This window comes from Opisthocomus hoazin, unplaced genomic scaffold (assembly GCF_030867145.1).
Source record: "Opisthocomus hoazin isolate bOpiHoa1 unplaced genomic scaffold, bOpiHoa1.hap1 HAP1_SCAFFOLD_209, whole genome shotgun sequence".
In the NCBI taxonomy this organism is placed as follows: domain Eukaryota; kingdom Metazoa; phylum Chordata; class Aves; order Opisthocomiformes; family Opisthocomidae; genus Opisthocomus; species Opisthocomus hoazin.
Genome location: NW_027448750.1, coordinates 58,742 through 79,363, shown reverse-complemented (window position 1 = coordinate 79,363; position 20,622 = coordinate 58,742). Strand labels below are relative to the sequence as shown.

Below are 20,622 nucleotides of genomic sequence, written 5' to 3'. Positions count from 1 at the left end.
GCGCAGGTGCACGGCCGCGCCTTCTGATTGGCCAGCGGCAACGGGTGGAGCGGGGCGCGTTGCCGGGCGCAGCGCGGGCTGCGATTGGCCGAGGCGGGCGAGGGTCGGGCGCCCGCTGCGGGCCAATAGGAAGCCGCGGCGGGGGTTGCCATGGCGACCGGCTGCCGGGGGGGGGGGGGCGCGTGGCCGCGGGCTCCGCGCATGCGCGGGGCGGGGCCGCCGCCACACGAACGCCGTGGCCCCCTCAGCGCTCATTAGCATACGGCTCATTAGCTATGCACCGCGGCAGTCGTGAATATTCATAAGCGTTTAATAAGCAAAGCAGATTGAGCTGTTACCAAGCCCTGCCCCCTGCGGCAACCCCCCGCTCCAAGGTCCGCCCCGCCCTCCGCGTGGGCGTGGCCAATTCCTCGCCCCTCGCTAAGCCACGCCCCCGCACCTCCCCACGAGCTCCGAGTGGGGGCGCTGTCGCCATGGCAACCCCCCAGCCCCGCCCCCCCGCGTTCCTATGGCGACGGGGGCGGGGCCACAGACCCCCCAAACCCTCCCAAAACGGGGGGGGGAGGGGGCAGAAGGGGGGGGGTGCGATGGGGGAGGGGCAAGGAGGGGGAGGGGCAAAGGGGTGGGGGAATTGTGGGGGGGGAGGTCGCCGAAAAGCGGGGGAGGGGCTTCCCAGAAAGGGGTGGAGGGAAGGGGGAGGGGGAGGGGGGAGAGGGAGAGGGGGAGGGGGCCGTTCCCCTCCCCCCGCGCGGCGGGCCGGGGGTGGGGGAGGGGCGGGGGGGGGGGGGGTTGTGGTTATTTTTGGCGGCCGAAAGGGCAGAGGTCACCCGAGAAGGTCAGGAAAGGGGGGCCCCCCCCCCTCCCCCTCCCGGGGAGCCCCTATATAAGGGAGAGCCCCCGGAGCCCCCAGCGCCGCCCTTGGACACCCAAAGGTGAGGGGACCCCCCCCCGCACCCCCAACCCCCTCCCCCACCCCCGCGGGGGGGACCCACCTGCACCCCACCCCCCCCCCCCGCACCCCCAAAATTCCCCCTCCCCGGGGCTCAATTCTCCCCCCCCGCACCCCAAAACCCCCCTGGGACACCCCCTGAAATCACTCGAGGACCCTCCCCCGGGCACCCCAAACCCCTCCCCGGGCACCCCGACGCCCCCCCCCCCACCCCAATATCCCCCCGACCCCCCCCCCTCACCCTAAAACCCCCGGGCACCCCAACCCCCCCTCCTTTGCCCCCCAGTGTCCCCTCGTGTACCCCAACACCCCTCCTGGACCCCATCCCTGCACCCTAAACCCCCCCCAAAGCGGCTTTTCACCCCCCCCAGCACCCCAAGATCCTTCAAACCCCCCTCCCCGGGGCACCCCAAAATTGTCGGTGGGCCCCACAGTGACTCAGCGAGACATCGCCCCTTTAAGGAAGGCGTCGCCCCTTTAAGGCGGGGGAGGGGGCGGGGCCGGCCGAGACGGCCCCGCCCCCGCCCCGCCCGACCAGGTGGAGCGGGGGGGGGGGGGCGGCAGATTTTGGGGTGAAAAGGGGCGGGTTTGGGGACAGAGGCGGGTTATGAAGTAAAAAAAGGCGGGTTTTGAGGTAAAAAAGCAGAGATTTGGGGGGGGAAGGGGGAGATTTGGGGGAGCGGGGGCGGATTTTGGGGTGAAAAGAGTGGATTTTGGGGTGTGGGGTTGGATTTTGGGGTGCAAAGGGCGGGCTTGGGGGAAGTAGGGGGAAATTCTGAGGTAAAAAGGGCAGATTTGGGGGTGAAAAAGGCAGATTTTGTGGTGAAAGGGGCAGATTTTGGGTTGTGGGGTTGGATTTTTGGGTGAAAAGATCAGATTTTGGGGACTGGAGGGAAATTCTGAGGTAAAAAGGAGATTTTGGGGTGAAAAGGGTGGATTTTGGGGTGTGGGGTGGGATTTTGGGATGAAAGGGGCAGTTTTGGGGGACTGGGGGGAAATTCTGAGGTAAAAAGGGCAGATTTTGGGGTGAATAGGGCGGGGTTTGAGGTAAAAGGGGCAGATTTGGGGGGTTGGGGGAATTCTGAGGTAAAAGGGGCAGATTTTGGGGTGAAAGGGACGGATTTGGGGGTGTGGGGTTGGATTTTGGGGTGCAAAGGGCAGGTTTGGGGGGGGTGGAGGGAAATTCTGAGGTAAAAGGGGCCGATTTTGGGGTGAAAAGGGCAGATTTTGGGGTTTGGGGAGGAATTCTAAGGTAAAAGGTCAGATTTTGGGGTGAAAAGGGGCGGATTTTGGGGTGTGGGGACAGGTTTGGGGTGAAAAGGGTGGTTTTGGGGGGGCTGGGGGGAAATTCTGAGGTAAAAGTGACAGATTTTGGGGTAAAGGAGGCAGATTTGGGGGTTGGGGGAATTCTGAGGTGAAAGTGTCAGATTTTGGGGTGAAAGTGTCAGATTTTAGGGTGAAAGGGGAGATTTTGGTGTGTGGGGAGGAAGTTCTGAGGTACAAGGGTCAGATTTTGGGGTGAAAAGGGCGGATTTTTGGGGTGTGGGGGGAATTCTGAGGTAAAAGGGCAGATTTTGGGGTGAGGGATTGGATTTTGGGGTGAAAGGGGGAGATTTTGGGGGTGTGTGGGAATTCAGAGGTAAAAGGGGCAGACTTTGGGGTGAAAAGGGGCGGATTTGGGTGTTTGGGGGGAATTCTGAGGTAAAAGGCAGATTTGGGGTGTGGGGCAGATTTTGGGGTGAAAAAAGCAGATTTTGGGGGTGGGAGTGGTTTTGAGGGAGAAGGGCGCAGATTTTGGGGTCTGGAATGAGATTTGGGAGTGAGGGGAGCAAATTTGGGGATCTTGGGGCAGATTTTGGGGCGAACGGGGCAGATTTTGGGTGTTAAGAGAAATTTTGGGGTGTAAAGTGGCAAATTTGGAGTGGAAAAGGGGAATTTTGGGGTGAAAAGGGCAGATTTTGGTGCCTGGAAGGAAATTTTGGGGTGAAAAGTGCAGATTTTGGGGTGAAAAATGCCATTTTGGCGTAAAAAGTCAGATTTAGTAGATGCCTGGAGGCGGATTTTGGGGTGAAAAGTGCAGATTTGGGGCTAAAAAGGCAGATTTAGGTGCCTGGAGGGAGCCTTTTGGGGCAAAAAATGCCCATTTTGGCATAGAAAATACTAGGTTGTTTGTGAAAAATGACCATTTTGGGATAAAAGGGCCCATTTTGGGGTGGAAAGTGCCCATTTTGGGGCAAAAATGCACACTTTGGGTTGTAGGGTGCAGATGTGGCACTTAAAAAGGCAGATTTTGGTTCCTGGGGGCAGATTTTGGGGTGAAAAAGGCAGATTTGGGGCTAAAAAGCCACATTTAGGTGCCTGGAGGGAGCCTTTTGGGGTGGTGAAAAGTGCACATTTTGGGGTGGGAAAGGGCAGATTTGGGGCTAAAAAGTGAGAATTAGGTGCCTGAAGGGAGACTTTTTGGGGTGAAAAATGAGGATTTGGGGGTAAAAAAGGCAGATTTAGATGCCTGGAGGCAGATTTTGGGGTGAAGGGGGCGGATTTGGGGCTAAAACCCCAGATTTAGGTGCCTGGAGGGAGCCTTTTGGGGTGGAAAGTGCCCATTTTGGGGCCCAAAAATGCACATTTTGGGGCTCAAAAAGGCAGATTTGGGGGTGAAGGGGGCAGATTTGGGGGTGAAAGGGCCGGATCTGGGGTTAAAACTCCAGATTTGGGTGCCTGGAGGGAGCTTTTGGGGTAGAAAATACTCGTTTTGGGGTGAAAAATACTCACTTCGGGTTGGAAAGTGCAGTTTTTTGGTGGAAAATGCCCGTTTTGGGGTGGAAAATGCCCATTTTGGGGTGAAAAGTGCTGATTTTGGGGTAAAAAGGCAGATTTAGATGCCTGGAGGCAGATTTTTGGGGTGAAAAGGAGCAGATTTGGAGCTAAAAAGCGAGAATTGGGTGCCTGAAGGGAGACTTTTTGGAGTGAAAAATGCAGATTTTGGGGTAAAAAAAGGCAGATTTAGATGTCTGAAGGCAGATTTTTGGGGTGAAAGGGGGCAAATTTTGGGGTGAAAAATGCAGATTTTGGGGTAAATAAGCAGATTTAGACGTCTGGAGGCAGATTTTTGGAGTGAAAGGGGCAAATTTTGGGGTGAAAATTGCAGATTTGGGGCTAAAAAGCCAGATTGAGGTGCCTGGAGGGAGCTTTTGGGGTAAGAAATGCCTATTTTGGGGTAGAAAATGCTGGTTCTTTGGTGAAAAATGCCCATTTTGGGGTAGAAAATGCCCATTTTGGGGTGGAAAATGCTGTTTGTTTGGTAGAAAATGCCCATTTTGGGTAGGAAATATTAGTTTTTTGGTGAAAAATGCCCATTCGGGGTAGAAAATGCCCATTTTGGGGTGAAAAGTGCCTTTTTTGAGTGAAAAAAGCCCATTCTGGGGTGGAAAATGCTGTTTGTTTGGTAGAAAATGCCCATTTTGGGGTAGGAAATGCTAGTTTTTTGGTGAAAAATGCCCATTTTGGGGTAGAAAATGCCCATTTTGGGGTGAAAAGTACCGTTTTTGAGTGAAAAAAGCCCATTTTGGGGTGGAAAATGCTGTTTGTTTGGTAGAAAATGCCCATTTTGGGGTGAAAAGTCCCAGTTTTGGGGAGCAAAGCGCGGCTCTGGGGGGCCGCGCGGGTGCCCCGTCGCGCCCTTGAAACGCCCTTGGGGTGTCCCGGGTCCCCCCCCGCCCCTCCCCCGCCCGGGGCAGCCATGGGGTCGGGCGGGCCGGTCACGTCGGCGGGGGAGGGGAGGGCTGTCCCTTGCTGCTGACGTCACGGGTTGTCGCTGCTGATGTCATCGCAGCCGCCGCCGCGATGTCGCCGCCGGTGCCAGCGCTGAGCCCGGAGCAGAAGCAGGAGCTGGCGACCATCGCCCAGCGCATCGTCGCCCCCGGGAAGGGCATCCTGGCCGCCGATGAGTCCACTGGTGGGGCACTGGGGGGAACTGGGAGGCGCTGGGAGGGACCGGGAGATCACGGGGGGGGTGCTGGGAGGGGGTTGGGGCACACTGGAGGCACTGGGAACTACTGGGAGGAGATGAGGAAGTACTGGGAGGGCACTGGGGCAGTACTGGGAGTCACTGTGAGGGGATTGGGGCACACGGGGAGGCACTGGGAGCTGCTGGGAGGGGATGAGGAAGCACTGGGAGTGTACTGGGAGGCACTGGGAGGGGATTGGGACTCACCAGGAGGCACTGGAATTACTGGAAGGGGATGAGGAGGTACTGGGAGGGCACTGGGGCAGTACTGGGAGGGACTGGGAGGGGATTGAGGCGCACTGGGAGGCACTGGGAACTGCTGGGAGGGGATGAGGAAGCACTGGAGGGGCACTGAGCAGCACTGGGGGAGTACTGGGAGGGGACTGGGACTCACTGGGAGGCACTGGGAACTGCTGGAAGGGGGTGAGGAAGTACTGGGAGGGTACTGGGAGGCACTGGGAGGGGACTGGGACACACCATGAGGGACTGGGAGGGTGTTGGGAGTGTACTGGGAGAGCACTGGGAGGCACTGGGAACTGCTGGGGGGGATTAGGAAGTACTGGGGGGGACTGGGACTGTACTGGGAGGGACTGGGAGATCACTGGGGGGCACTGGGAGGGCATTGGGGCATACTGGGCGGCACTGGGAACTACTGGAAGGGGATGAGAGTGTACTGGGAGGGCACTGGCAAGGGATTGGGGCGCACTGGGAGGCACTGGGCAGCACAGGGAGACCAGTGAGGGTTACTGGGCTGAACTGGTTTGTACTGGGATGAGGGCCTGGAGCATAGCAAAGCACCTTAGAACCTCGTGGGGTCACCGGGGGGGTCCTGAGAGCTACTGGGGCTGCACTGGGAGCTGCTGGGAGGCACTGGGGCAGCACCAGGAGGGCAGAGGGAGTTACTGGGCTATACTGGGATAAACTGGGAGTGACTGGTTTGTACTGGGATGGTGGCTGGGAGCATCACAAGGCATCTGAGAACTTCGAGGTGGCCCCAGGCGGTTCCTGAGAGCTCCTGGAGCAGCACTGGGAGCAACTGGGACCCCTTGGGCAACACCAGGAGGGCAGTGGGCTATACTGGGGTGAACTGGTTTATACTGGGATGGTGGCTGTGAGTGTCACAAAGCATTTGAGAACTTTGAGGTGGCCCCAGGGGGTTCCTGAGAGCTCCTGGAGCAGCACTGGGAGCTCCTGGGACCCCTTGGGTCAGCACCAGGAGGGCAGCGGGCTATACTGCGGTGAACTGGTTTATACTGGGGTGAACTGGTTTATACTGGGCTGGTGGCTGGGAATGTCTCAAAGCATCTGAGAACATCGAGGTGGCCCCAGGCGGTTCCTGAGAACTCCTGGAGCAGCACTAGGAGCTCCTGGGACCCCTTGGGTCAGCACCAGGAGGGCAGCGGGCTATACTGGGGTGTACTGGTTTATACTGGGGTGAACTGGTTTATACCGGGATGGTGGCTGTGAGTGTCACAAAGCATTTGAGAACTTTGAGGTGGCCCCAGGGGGTTCCTGAGAGCTCCTGGAGCAGCACTGGGAGCTCCTGGGACCCCTTGGGTCAGCACCAGGAGGGCAGCGGGCTATACTGCGGTGAACTGGTTTATACTGGGGTGAACTGGTTTATACTGGGCTGGTGGCTGGGAATGTCTCAAAGCATCTGAGAACATCGAGGTGGCCCCAGGCGGTTCCTGAGAACTCCTGGAGCAGCACTAGGAGCTCCTGGGACCCCTTGGGTCAGCACCAGGATGGCAGCGGCTATACTGGGGTGTACTGGTTTATACTGGGGTGAACTGGTTTATACCGGGATGTGGTGGCTGTGAGTGTCACAAAGCATTTGAGAACTTTGAGGTGGCCCCAGGCGGTTCCTGAGAGCTCCTGGAGCAGCACTGGGAGCCACTGGGACCCCTTGGGCAACACCAGGACGGCAGCGGGCTATACTGGGCTGGACTGGTTTATACTGGGGTGAACTGGTTTATACTGGGCTGGTGGCTGGGAATGTCTCAAAGCATCTGAGAACTTTGAGGTGGCCCCAGGAGGTTCCTGAGAGCTCCTGGAGCAGCACTGGGAGCTCCTGGGACCCCCCTGGGTCAGCACCAGGACGGCAGCGGGCTATACTGGGGTGAACTGGTTTATACTGGGGTGAACTGGTTTATACTGGGCTGGTGGCTGGGAATGTCTCAAAGCATCTGAGAACTTTGAGGTGGCCCCAGGAGGTTCCTGAGAGCTCCTGGAGCAGCACTGGGAGCTCCTGGGACCCCTTGGGTCAGCACCAGGAGGGCAGCGGGCTATACTGGGGTGAACTGGTTTATACTGGGCTGGACTGGTTTATACTGGGCTGGTGGCTGGGAATGTCTCAAAGCATCTGAGAACATCGAGGTGGCCCCAGGGGGTTCCTGAGAGCTCCTGGAGCAGCACTGGGAGCCACTTGGGTCAGCACCAGGAGGGCAGCGGGCTATACTGGTCCGAACTGGGAGTGACTGGTTCGTACTGGGGCGGCCGCAGGCAGCATCGCCAAGCGCCTGAGCTCGGTGGGGGCGGAGAACACGGAGGAGAACCGGCGCTGGTACCGGCAGCTGCTCTTCACGGCCGACAGCCGGGTGGACCCCTGCATCGGTGGGGTCATCCTCTTCCACGAGACCCTCTACCAGAAGACCGACGACGGGCGCCCCTTCCCCCAGGTCATCCGCGGCAAGGGCGCCCTCGTGGGGATCAAGGTGGGCAGCGCGGGGACGGCGCGGGGGGCTGGGGGACGGCGCGGGGGGCTCGGGGACCTTGGGGGCGTTGGGTGCTCCTTGGGCAAGGTCAACCACATCAAAGGGGGCTTCACTGGATGCCCTCGTTGGCGTTGAGGTGGGGACATTAGGGACGTCATGGGAGCTTGGGGATATCAGGAGGTCTTGGGGTCATGGTGGGGGCTTGGGGACATCATGGGGGACATGAGGGGCTTTTGGGGACACAGTGGGGACATTGGGGACGTTGGGTGCTCCTTGGGCAAGGTCAACCACATCAAAGGGGGCTTCACCAGCGCCCTCGTTGGTGTTGAGGTGGGGAGACCTTGGGGACATCGTGGGGGCTTGGGGACGTCATGGGGACATCATGAGGACATTGGGGGTCTTGCGGACATCATGGAGGTCTTGGGGACATCATGGGGGCTTGGGGACCTTGGGGACGTTGGGAGCTCCTTGGGCCAGTTCACCACATCACAGGGGCCTTCACCAGCACCCTTGTTGGCGTTGAGGTGGGGAGACCTTGGGGACATCCTGGGGACATCGGGGACCTTGGGGATGCCGTGGGGCCCTGGGTGGCCTTGGGGACGTCGGGGTGGTTGGAGGGACGTGGGCAGCGGCCCGGTGACCCCCGGTGACCTTGTCCCCGTCCCCCAGGTGGACAAGGGCGTCGTGCCCCTGGCTGGCACCAACGGCGAGACCACCACCCAGGGTGAGTGACAGCCACCACCCTGCCCCGAGGCCACCTCGCTGTCCCCGTCCCAGATGCCACCATCGTGTCCCCAGCCCTGATGCCATCTCCAACCCCATCACTCACCCCATCCCTGATGCCACCACGGTGTCCTCAGCCCTGATGCCATCTCCGTCCCCATCGCTGTCCCCATCCCTGATGCCACCACGGTGTCCCCAACCCTTCCCTTGTCCCCACACCCCACTGATGTCCCCATCCCTGATGCCACCACGGTGTCCCTATCTGTCCTGTCACCCCCACACCTCACTGGTGTCCCCATCCCTGATACCACCACCATGTCTCCATCCCTCCTGATGTCCCCACACTCCACCAATGTCCCCACCCTGATGCCATCTCCAAACCCTATTGGTGTCCCCACCCCTGATGCCACCACGGTGTCCCCAACCCTTCCCTTGTCCCCACACCCCACCGATGTCCCCATCCCTGATGCCATCTCCAACGCCATCACTGTCCCCGTCCCTGATGCCACTGTGGTGTCCCCATCCCTCCTGATCTCCCCGCACTCCACCAATGTCCCCATCCCTGATGCCACCACAGCATCCCCACCCTGATGCCATCTCCAAACCCTATTGGTGTCCCCACCCGTGATGCCACCATGGTGTCCCCATCCCTCCCGTCACCCACCATGGTGTCCCCATCCCTCCCGTCACCCCCACACCTCACTGATGTCCCCACCCCTGATGCCACCATGGTGTCCCCATCCCTCCTGATGTCCCTACGCCCCACCGATGTCCCCATCCCTGAAGCCACCGTGGTGTCCCCATCCCTGATGCCATCTCCAAACCCTATTGGTGTCCCCACCCGTGATGCCACCATGGTGTCCCCACCCCTCCTGATGTCCCTACGCCCCACCGATGTCCCCATCCCTGATGCCATCTCCAAACCCTATTGGCGTCCCCACCCCTGATGCCACCATGGTGTCCCCATCCCTCCTGATGTCCCTACGCCCCACCGATGTCCTCATCCCTGAAGCCACCGTGGTGTCCCCATCCCTGATGCCATCTCCAAACCGTATTGGCGTCCCCACCCGTGATGCCACCATGGTGTCCCCATCCCTCCTGATGTCCCTACGCCCCACCGATGTCCTCATCCCTGAAGCCACCGTGGTGTCCCCATCCCTGATGCCATCTCCAAACCCTATTGGTGTCCCCACCCCTGATGCCACCATGGTGTCCCCATCCCTCCCGTCACCCCCACACCGCACTGATGTCCCCACCCCTGATGCCACCATGGTGTCCCCATCCCTCCTGATGTCCCTACGCCCCACCGATGTCCCCATTCCTGAAGCCACCATGGTGTCCCCATCCCTGATGCCATCTCCAAACCCTATTGGTGTCCCCACCCCTGATGCCACCATGGTGTCCCCATCCCTCCTGATGTCCCTACGCCCCACCAATGTCCCCATCCCTGAAGCCACCGTGGTGTCCCCATCCCTCCCATCACCCCCACACCTCGCTGATGTCCCCACCCCTGATGCCACCATGGTGTCCCCATCCCTCCTGATGTCCCTACGCCCCACCGATGTCCCCATCCCTGATGCCATCTCCAAACCCTATTGGTGTCCCCACCCCTGATGCCACCATGGTGTCCCCATCCCTCCTGATGTCCCTACGCCCCACCGATGTCCCCATCCCTGAAGCCACCGTGGTGTCCCCATCCCTGATGCCATCTCCAAACCCTATTGGTGTCCCCACCCGTGATGCCACCATGGTGTCCCCATCCCTCCTGATGTCCCTACGCCCCACCGATGTCCCCATCCCTGATGCCATCTCCAAACCGTATTGGCGTCCCCAACCCTGATGCCACCATGGTGTCCCCATCCCTCCTGGTGTGCCTACGCCCCACCGATGTCCCCATCCCTGATGCCATCTCCAAACCCTATTGGCGTCCCCACCCCTGATGCCACCACGCTGTCCCCACCCCTCCCACCGTCCCCGTCCCCAACGCGGTGGCGGTGTCCCCAGGGCTGGACGGCCTGATGGAGCGCTGCGCCCAGTACAAGAAGGACGGGGCCGACTTCGCCAAGTGGCGCTGCGTCCTGAAGATCTCGGCGCACACGCCCACCCGCCTGGCCGTCATGGAGAACGCCAACGTCCTCGCCCGCTACGCCAGCATCTGCCAGCAGGTCCCCTGTCCCCCTCCCCCTGTCACCGTCCCGGCGGTGGGGCGGGGGCCTCCAAGCTCTAGGGTGACACCGTGAGGTGGCACCTAGACACAGTGTGGTGGGACGTAGGGATGGGCTGGTGGCACCTAGACGTGGTCTGGTGGGACGTAGGGATGGGTTGGTGGCACCTCCATGGCCTTTGGTGACCTCTTTGTGTCCCCACGTCATCCCCGTGTCACCTTGGGGCACCCTACAGTGGTTGGTGGCCTCCAAGCTCTAGGGTGACACCACAAGGTGGCAACTGGAGATGGTTTGGTGGCACCTAGACGTGGTGTGGTGGCATCTTCATGTCCTTGGGTGACCTCTTTGTGTCCCCTCGTCATCCCCGTGTCACCTTGGGGCACCCTACAGTGGTTGGTAGCCTCCAAGCTCTGTGGTAACACCACGAGGTGGCAACTGGAGATGATCTGGTGGCACCTGGATGTGGTGTGGTGGCATCTTCATGTCCTTGGGTGACCTCTTTGTGTCCCCACGTCATCCCCGTGTCACCTCAGGGCACCCTACAGTGGTTGGTGGCTTTCAAGCTCTAGGGTGACACCACGAGGTGGCACCTAGACGTGGTCTGGTTGGACATAGGGATGGGTTGGTGGCACCTCCATGGCCTTTGGTAACCTCACTGTGTCCCCACGTCATCCCCGTGTCACCTCAGGGCACCCTACAGTGGTTGGTGGCCTCCAAGCTCTGGGTGACACCACGAAGGTGGCAACTGGAGATGGTTTGGTGGCACCTGGACGTGGTGTGGTGGCATCTTCATGTCCTTGGGTGACCTCTTTGTGTCCCCACGTCATCCCCGTGTCACCTCAGGGCACCCTACAGTGGTTGGTGGCCTTCAAGCTCTAGGGTGACACCAGAAGGTGGCACCTAGACGTGGTCTGGTTGGACATAGGGATGGGTTGGTGGCACCTCCATGGCCTTTGGTAACCTCACTGTGTCCCCACGTCATCCCCGTGTCACCTTGGGGCACCCTACAGTGGTTGGTGGCCTCCAAGCTCTAGGGTGACACCACGAGGTGGCAACTGGAGATGATCTGGTGGCACCTGGATGTGGTGTGGTGGCATCTTCATGTCCTTGGGTGACCTCTTTGTGTCCCCTCGTCATCCCCGTGTCACCTCAGGGCACCCTACAATGGGTGGTGGCCTCCAAGCTCTAGGGTGACACCACGAGGTGGCACCTAGATGTGGTCTGGTGGGACGTAGGGATGGGTTGGTGGCCACCTCCATGGCCTTGGGTCACCTCACTGTGTCCCTACCTCATCTCTGTGTCACCTCGGGGCACCCTACAATGGGTGGTGGCCTCCAAGCTGCAGGTGACACCACGAGGTGGCACCTGGAGATGGGCTGGTGGCACCTTGCCCGTGGGCTGGTGGCACCCTCCATGCCCTTGGGTCATCTCTCTGTGTCCCCATCCCATCCCCGTGTCACCTCTGGGTGTCCTGCAATGGTTTGGTGGCCTCCAAGCTGTGGGTGACACCACGAGGGTGGCACCCAGACATGGTCTGGTGACACCTCCATGCCCTTGGGTCACCTCACTCTGTCCCCACCCCCATCTCCATGTCCCCTTGGGCCATCCTATGGTGCTTGGTGGCCTCCAAGCTGGAGGTGGCACCTGGAGATGGGCTGGTGGCACCTCGCCGTGGGCTGGTGGCACCTCACCATGGTCTGGTGGCACCTCCATGTCACCTTGGGGCACCCTATGGTGCTTGGTGGCCTCCAAGCTGGAGGTGGCACCTGGAGATGGGCTGGTGGCACCTCGCCATGGTCTGGTGGGACACAAGGATAGGCTGGTGGCACCTCGCCGTGGTCTGGTGGGACGTGGGATGGGCTGGTGGCACCTCGCCGCGGTCTGGTGACCCCAGGGCCACCTCCCCACCCTGACGTCCCCCCCCGGGGTGTCCCTGCAGAATGGCATCGTCCCCATCGTGGAGCCCGAGATCCTCCCGGATGGTGACCACGACCTGAAGCACTGCCAGTACGTGACCGAGAAGGTCGGTGCCATCCCCACGGTCCCCTCGGTGACGTCCCCAAGGTCCCCCCCGGCCATGTCCGCGTCCCCACCGCCCTGTCCCCGTGTCCCCAGGTGCTGGCGGCCGTCTACAAGGCGCTGAACGCGACCACCACGTCTACCTGGAGGGGACCTTGCTGAAGCCCAACATGGTGACCCCCGGCCACGCCTGCCCCAAGAAGTACAGCCCCGAGGAGATCGCCATGGCCACCGTCACTGCCCTGCGCCGCACCGTCCCCCCCGCCGTCCCCCGGTCAGTGGTCCCCAAGGTGTCCCCGTGGCCATAGCTACGTCCCATGGTGGCCTCAGCCCCATGGCCATGTTCTCCTGGTGGCCACATCCCCATGGCCATGTTCTCCTGGTGGCCCTGTGGCCATAGCTACATCCCTGTGGTGGCCCCGTGTCCATGGCCAAGTTCTCATGGTGGCCCCGTGGCCATAGCTACGTCCCCAAGGTGGTCCCATGGCCATAGCTTCGTCCCATGGTGGCCTCAGCCCCATGGCCATGTTCTCGTGGTGGCCCCATCTCCATAGCTACGTCCCTGTGGTGGCCCCGTGTCCATGGCCAAGTTCTCATGGTGGCCCCGTGGCCATAGCTACGTCCCCAAGGTGGTCCCAAGGCCATAGCTACGTCCCATGGTGCCCTCAGCCCCATGGCCATGTTCTCCTGGTGGCTACATCCCCATGGCCATGTTCTCCTGGTGGCCCTGTGGCCATAGCTACGTCCCTGTGGTGGCCCCGTGTCCATGGCCAAGTTCTCATGGTGGCCCTGTGGCCATAGCTACGTCCCCAAGGTGGTCCCATGGCCATAGCTTCGTCCCATGGTGGCCTCAGCCCCATGGCCATGTTCTCGTGGTGGCCCCATCTCCATAGCTACATCCCTGTGGTGGCCCCGTGTCCATGGCCAAGTTCTCATGGTGGCCCCGTGGCCATAGCTACGTCCCCAAGGTGGTCCCATGGCCATAGCTACATCCCATGGTGGCCTCAGCCCCATGGCCATGTTCTCCTGGTGGCCCTGTGGCCATAGCTACGTCCCTGTGGTGGCCCTGTGTCCATGGCCAAGTTCTCATGGTGGCCCTGTGGCCATAGCTACGTCCCCAAGGTGGTCCCATGGCCATAGCTACATCCCATGGTGGCCTCAGCCCCATGGCCATGTTCTCCTGGTGGCCACATCCCCATGGCCATGTTCTCCTGGTGGCCCTGTGGCCATAGCTACGTCCCTGTGGTGGCCCCGTGTCCATGGCCAAGTTCTCATGGTGGTCCCGTGGCCATAGCTACGTCCCCAAGGTGGTCCCATGGCCATAGCTTCGTCCCATGGTGGCCTCAGTCCCATGGCCATGTTCTCCTGGTGGCCACATCTCCATAGCTACATCCCTGTGGTGGCCCCGTGTCCATGGCCAAGTTCTCATGGTGGCCCCGTGGCCATAGCTACGTCCCCAAGGTGGTCCCATGGCCATAGCTACATCCCATGGTGGCCTCAGCCCCATGACCATGTTCTCCTGGTGGCCACATCCCCATGGCCATGTTCTCCTGGTGGCCCCATCTCCATAGCTACGTCCCTGTGGTGGCCCCGTGTCCATGGCCAAGTTCTCATGGTGGCCCCGTGGCCATAGCTACGTCCCCAAGGTGGTCCCATGGCCATAGCTTCGTCCCATGGTGGCCTCAGCCCCATGGCCATGTTCTCCTGGTGGCCACATCTCCATAGCTACATCCCTGTGGTGGCCCCGTGTCCATGGCCAAGTTCTCATGGTGGCCCCGTGGCCATAGCTACGTCCCCAAGGTGGTCCCATGGCCATAGCTACATCCCATGGTGGCCTCAGCCCCATGGCCATGTTCTCCTGGTGGCCCTGTGGCCATAGCTACGTCCCTGTGGTGGCCCCGTGTCCATGGCCAAGTTCTCATGGTGGCCCTGTGGCCATAGCTACGTCCCCAAGGTGGTCCCATGGCCATAGCTACATCCCATGGTGGCCTCAGCCCCATGGCCATGTTCTCCTGGTGGCCACATCCCCATGGCCATGTTCTCCTGGTGGCCCCGTGGCCATAGCTTCGTCCCATGGTGGTCTCAGGCTCATGGCCATGTTCTCATGGTGGCCCCATCTCCATAGCTATGTCCCTGTGGTGGTCCCGTGTCCTTAGGCATGTAAGCCCCATAAGTACTTCCTCATGGTGTCCCCATCTCCATGCCCATGTCCCCAGCCCCATAACTACCTCCCCATGGTCTCCCCATCTCCATGGCCATGGCCCCAGCCCCATAACCACATCCCCATGGTGTCCCCAGTCCCATAACTACGTCCCCATGGTGTCCCCAATCCCATGGCCACATCTCCATGGTGTCTCCCTCCCCATAGCCATGTCCCCCGCCCCATAACCACGTCCCCATGGTGTTCCATGGCCACATCCCCATGGTGTCTCCAGCCCCATAACCACGTCCCCATGGTATCCCGAGCCCCATAACTACGTCCCCATGTCCATGATTACATCCCCATGGTGTCTCCATCCCCATAACCATGTCCCCATGGTGTCCCCTGCCCCATAACCACTTCCCCATGGTGTCCCCAACCCCGTGGCCAGGTCCCCATCTCCATGGCCATGTCCCCATGGTGTCCTCAGCCCCATAACCACATCCCATCCCCATAACTACCTCCCCATGGTGTCCCCATCTCCATAACCACGTCCCCATGGTGATCCCATCTTCATGGCCACGTCCCCCGCCCCATGGCCACATCCCCATGGTGTCCCCCACCCCATGGCCACGTCCCCATGGTGTCCCCTGCCCCATAACCACGTCCCCATGGTGTCCCCCACCCCATGGTCATGTCCCCCTCCCCATGGCCACGTCCCCATGGTGTTCCCCGCCCCATGGTCACGTCCCCATGGTGTCCCCAGCCCCATAACTACGTCCTCATTTCCATGGCCACGTCCCCATGGTGTCCCCAGCCCCATAACCACGTCCCCATGGTGTCCCCATCTCCATAACCACGTCCCCATGGTGTCTCCATCTCCATAACCACGTCCCCATGGTGATCCCAACTTCATAGCCACGTCCCCCACCCCATAACCACGTCCCCATGGTGTCTCCATGGTGTCCCCCTCCCCATGGCCACGTCTCCATGGTGTCCCCCTCCCCATGGCCACGTCCCCATGGTGTTCCCTGCCCCATGGTCACGTCCCCATGGTGTCCCCTGCCCCATAACCACGTCCCCATAGTGTCCCCCACCCCATGGTCACGTCCCCATGGTGTCCTCAGCCCCATAACCACGTCCCCATGGTGTCCTCAGCCCCATAACTACCTCCCCATGGTGTCCCCATCCCCATAACCACGTCCCCATGGTGATCCCATCTTCATAGCCACGTGCCCCGCCCCATAACCACGTCCCCATGGTGTCCCCCTCCCCATGGCCACGTCCCCATGGTGTCCCCAGCCCCATAACTATGTCCCCAGCCCCATAACTACCTCCCCATGGTGTTCCCATCTCCATAACCACGTCCCCATGGTGTCTCCATCTCCATAACCACGTCCCCATGGTGATCCCATCTTCATAGCCACGTCCCCCACCCCATAACCACGTCCCCATGGTGTCCCCCACCCCATGGTCACGTCCCCGTCTCCACGGCCACGTCCCCACGGTGTTCCCTGCCCCATGGTCACGTCCCCATGGTGTCCCCAGCCCCATAACTATGTCCCCAGCCCCATAACTACCTCTCCATGGTGTTCCCATCTCCATAACCACGTCCCCATGGTGTCCCCATCTCCATAACCACGTCCCCATGGTGTCTCCATCTCCATAACCACGTCCCCATGGTGATCCCAACTTCATAGCCACGTCCCCCAGCCCATAACCACGTCCCCATGGTGTCTCCATGGTGTCCCCCTCCCCATGGCCACGTCCCCATGGTGTTCCCTGCCCCATGGTCACGTCCCCATGGTGTCCCCTGCCCCATAACCACGTCCCCATAGTGTCCCCCACCCCATGGTCACGTCCCCATGGTGTCCCCAGCCCCATAACTACGTCCTCATCTCCATGGCCACGTCCCCATGGTGTCCTCAGCCCCATAACCACGTCCCCATGGTGTCCTCAGCCCCATAACTACCTCCCCATGGTGTCCCCATCCCCATAACCACGTCCCCATGGTGATCCCATCTTCATAGCCACGTGCCCCGCCCCATAACCATGTCCCCATGGTGTCCCCCTCCCCATGGCCACGTCCCCATGGTGTCCCCAGCCCCATAACTATGTCCCCAGCCCCATAACTACCTCCCCATGGTGTTCCCATCTCCATGACCACGTCCCCATGGTGTCTCCATCTCCATAACCACGTCCCCATGGTGATCCCATCTTCATAGCCACGTCCCCCACCCCATAACCACGTCCCCATGGTGTCCCCCACCCCATGGTCACGTCCCCGTCTCCACGGCCACGTCCCCACGGTGGCCCCGCCCCCGCTGACCCTGGCCCCGCCCCCAGGCATCACCTTCCTGTCGGGTGGCCAGAGCGAGGAGGAGGCCTCGCTGAACCTCAACGCCATCAACCGCTGCCCGCTGGCGCGGCCCTGGGCCCTGACCTTCTCCTACGGGCGGGCGCTGCAGGCCTCGGCGCTGCGGGCCTGGGCCGGCAAGAAGGACAACACCAAGGCCGCCCAGGAGGAGTACGTCAAGAGGGCCCTGGTAGGTCCCCAGCACCTCCTCGGGGACATCTGGGGGGGGGGGGCGTGGAGAACGTCCAGGTGGGCACCCATGGGGACGTCTCGGGGACATTGGGGGCGGAGGAGAACGTGGGGGTGTGGGGATGTGGCCCAGGTGATCCGGGAGGAGAACTTCAAGAGCGCCCTGGTAGGTCACCATCACCTCCTTGGGGACATCTGGGGGACATTAGGGGTGGTGGGGACATGGCCCGGGTGGAGAACATCAAGGTGGGCACCCATGGGGACGTCTAGGGGACATCGGGAGCGGAGGAGAAGTTGGGGATGTGGGGATGTGGCCCAGGTGGAGAACATCAAGGTGGGCACCCATGGGGACGTCTAGGGGACATCGGGAGCGGAGGAGAAGTTGGGGATGTGGCCCAGGTGGAGAACATCAAGGTGGGCACCCATGGGGATGTCTAGGGGACATCGGGAGCGGAGGAGAAGTTGGGGATGTGGGGATGTGGCCCAGGTGGAGAACATCAAGGTGGGCACCCATGGGGACGTCTAGGGGACATCGGGAGCGGAGGAGAAGTTGGGGATGTGGGGATGTGGCCCAGGTGGAGAACATCAAGGTGGGCACCCATGGGGACATCTAGGGGACATCGGGAGCGGAGGAGAAGTTGGGGATGTGGCCCAGGTGGAGAACATCAAGGTGGGCACCCATGGGGACGTCTAGGGGACATCGGGAGCGGAGGAGAAGTTTGGGATGTGGGGATGTGGCCCAGGTGGAGAACATCAAGGTGGGCACCCATGGGGACGTCTAGGGGACATCGGGGGTGGTGGGGACGTGGCCAAGGTGATCCAGGTGGAGAACGTCCAGGTGGGCACCCATGGGGACGTCTCAGGGTTGGAGGACATCTTGGGGGTGGTGGGGATGTGGGGACGTGGCCCAGGTGGAGAACATCAAGGTGGGCACCCATGGGGACATCTAGGGGACATCGGGAGCGGAGGAGAAGTTGGGGATGTGGGGATGTGGCCCAGGTGGAGAACATCAAGGTGGGCACCCATGGGGACGTCTAGGGGACATTGGGGGTGGTGGGGACGTGGCCAAGGTGATCCAGGTGGAGAACGTCCAGGTGGGCACCCATGGGGACGTCTCAGGGTTGGAGGACATCTTGGGGGTGGTGGGGATGTGGGGACGTGGCCCAGGTGGCCTGGGTGGAGAACATCAAGAGGGCCCTGGTATGGCCCCTGGCCTCCTCGGGGACATTGGGGGGGTGGGGACATGGAGAGCGTCAAGGTGGGCACCCATGGGGACGTTGGGGGTGGAGGAGAACGTGGGATGTGGGAATGTGGCCCAGGTGATCCCAGGGGAGAACATAAAGGAGGGCACCCTTGGGGACATCAGGTGGTGGGGGACATCTTGGGGGTGGTGGGGATATGGCCCAGGTGGAGAACGTCAAGGTGGGCACCCATGGAGACCTCTTGGAGGGTTGGAGGACATTTTGGGGATGGTGGGGATGTGGTGAGGGACGTGGACCAGGTGGAGAATGTCAAGGTGGGCACCCATGGGGACATCTTGGGGACATCGGGGGCAGAGGAGAACTTGGGGGTGGTGGGGACATGGAAGGGATGTGGCCAAGCTGATCCCGGTGGAGAACATCAAGCAGGGTCTGGTGGGTTACCCATGGGGACATCTGGGACCTGGAGGACATCTTGGGGGTGGTGGGGACGTGGGGACATGGTGAGGGACGTGGCCCAGGGGATCCAGGTGGAGAATGTCAAGAGGGCCCTGGTAGGTCCCCCCAGCCTCCTCGGGGACATCTCGGGGACATCGGGGGGGTGGGGGCGTGGAGAACGTCAAGGTGAGCACCCATGGGGACATCGTGGGGACATTGGGGGTGGAGGAGAACTTGGGGACGTGGCCCAGGTGATCCAGGTGGAGAACGTCAAGAGGGCCCTGGTGGGTCACCATCACTTCCTCAAGGACATTGGGGGTGGTGGGGACATGGAGAACGTTGAGGTGGGCACCCATGGGGACGTCTTGGGGACATTGGGGGTGGTGGGGACGTGGCCAAGGTGATCCAGGAGGAGAACGCCAAGGTGGGTCTGGTGGGTCACTGTCACCTCCCTGGGGACATCTCGGGGGTGGTGGGGACATGGTCAAGGTGATCCGGGTGGAGAACATGAAGGTGGTCACCCATGGGGACATCTTGGGGGGGGTAGGGACATGGCCAAGGTGATCCGGGTGGAGAACATGAAGGTGGTCACCCATGGGGACATCTTGGGGGTGGTGGGGACACGGAGGGGACAACACCAAGGCCACCCAGGAGGAGAACGTCAAGAGGGCCCTGGTAGGTCCCCCCACGGCCTCCTCGGGGACATCGTGGGGACATCGGGGGGGAGGGGGCGTGGAGAACGTCAAGGTGGGCACCCACGGGGACATCTTGGGGACATCAGGGGTGGAGGGGACGTGGCCCAGGTGATCCAGGAGGAGAACGTCCAGGTGGGCACCCATGGGGCCATCGGGGGGGCTGGAGGACATCTTGAGGGGGTGGGGACGTGGGGACAGGGCCCGGGTGGAGAACGTCGAGGAGGTCCTGGTGGGTCACCCGGAGGGGGGGGCACCAGCGCCCATCCCCCCTCCCCCTTCGTGTCCCCGGGTCCCCCCGTTCCCCCCACTTTCCCGCCATTTCCCCCATTTCCCGCCATTTCCCCCCCCATTTTCCCGCCGTTTTCCCTCCCGTTTCCCCCCATTCCCCCCCCCCCGTTTCCCGCCCCCCCCACTTCCGCCCCGGGCCCCGCCCACCGCCGCTCTCTCCCCCCAGGCCAACTCGCTCGCCTGCCAGGGCAAGTACACCCCCAGCGGCCCGGCGGGCGCCGCCGCCAGCGAGTCCCTCTTCATCTCCAACCACGCCTACTGACGTCACCGCGCCGCCCCGCCCCCGCCCCGCCCTCTCCGCGCGCAATAAAGATGGCGGCGGCCTCAGCAGCCCCCGGCGTCACGTGGCGAAGGGAGGGGGAGGGAGAGGGGAGGGGGAGGGAGAGGGGAGGGGGGCGGGGCAACGCGCGCCGGGCAGCGTGGACGTCACTTCCGGCCGACGGCGCTTCCGCTTCCGGCTGCGGGGGGGCGGGGGAGAGGGCCCGGAAGTGACGCGCGGCGGCGGTGGAGCGATCGCGGCCGGTGGGTGCGGGGCGGGGGCGGCGGCGGGGCCCGGGGGCAAATGGGGACCCCCGGGGGCGGTTGGGGGGCGGCGGGGGCCCTGTGGGGCAATTGAGGACCCCGTGGGGCGGGGGGGGGGGTAATTGGGGCCCTGTGGGGCAACTGCGGGCCCCGTGGGGCAGTGGGGGGGCATTTGGGGCCCTGTGGGGCAGCTGCAGGCCCCGTGGAGTACTTGGGGGG

At 62.0% G+C, this 20,622-nt stretch overlaps 1 protein-coding gene across 1 annotated transcript; it reads left to right on the top strand.

Annotated features, from left to right (window-relative positions):
* The first annotated feature begins 825 nt into the window (after positions 1 to 825).
* Positions 826 to 20,211, top strand: ALDOA (aldolase, fructose-bisphosphate A). The gene is given in 10 exon segments (XM_075411956.1): positions 826 to 932; positions 4,782 to 4,904; positions 7,458 to 7,669; positions 8,339 to 8,393; positions 10,397 to 10,557; positions 12,497 to 12,580; positions 12,673 to 12,702; positions 12,705 to 12,848; positions 17,062 to 17,262; positions 20,048 to 20,211. Coding segments are annotated over 9 exon segments (1,095 nt in total). The 5' UTR covers positions 826 to 932; positions 4,782 to 4,792; the 3' UTR covers positions 20,144 to 20,211.
* Positions 20,212 to 20,622: the final 411 nt, after the last annotated feature.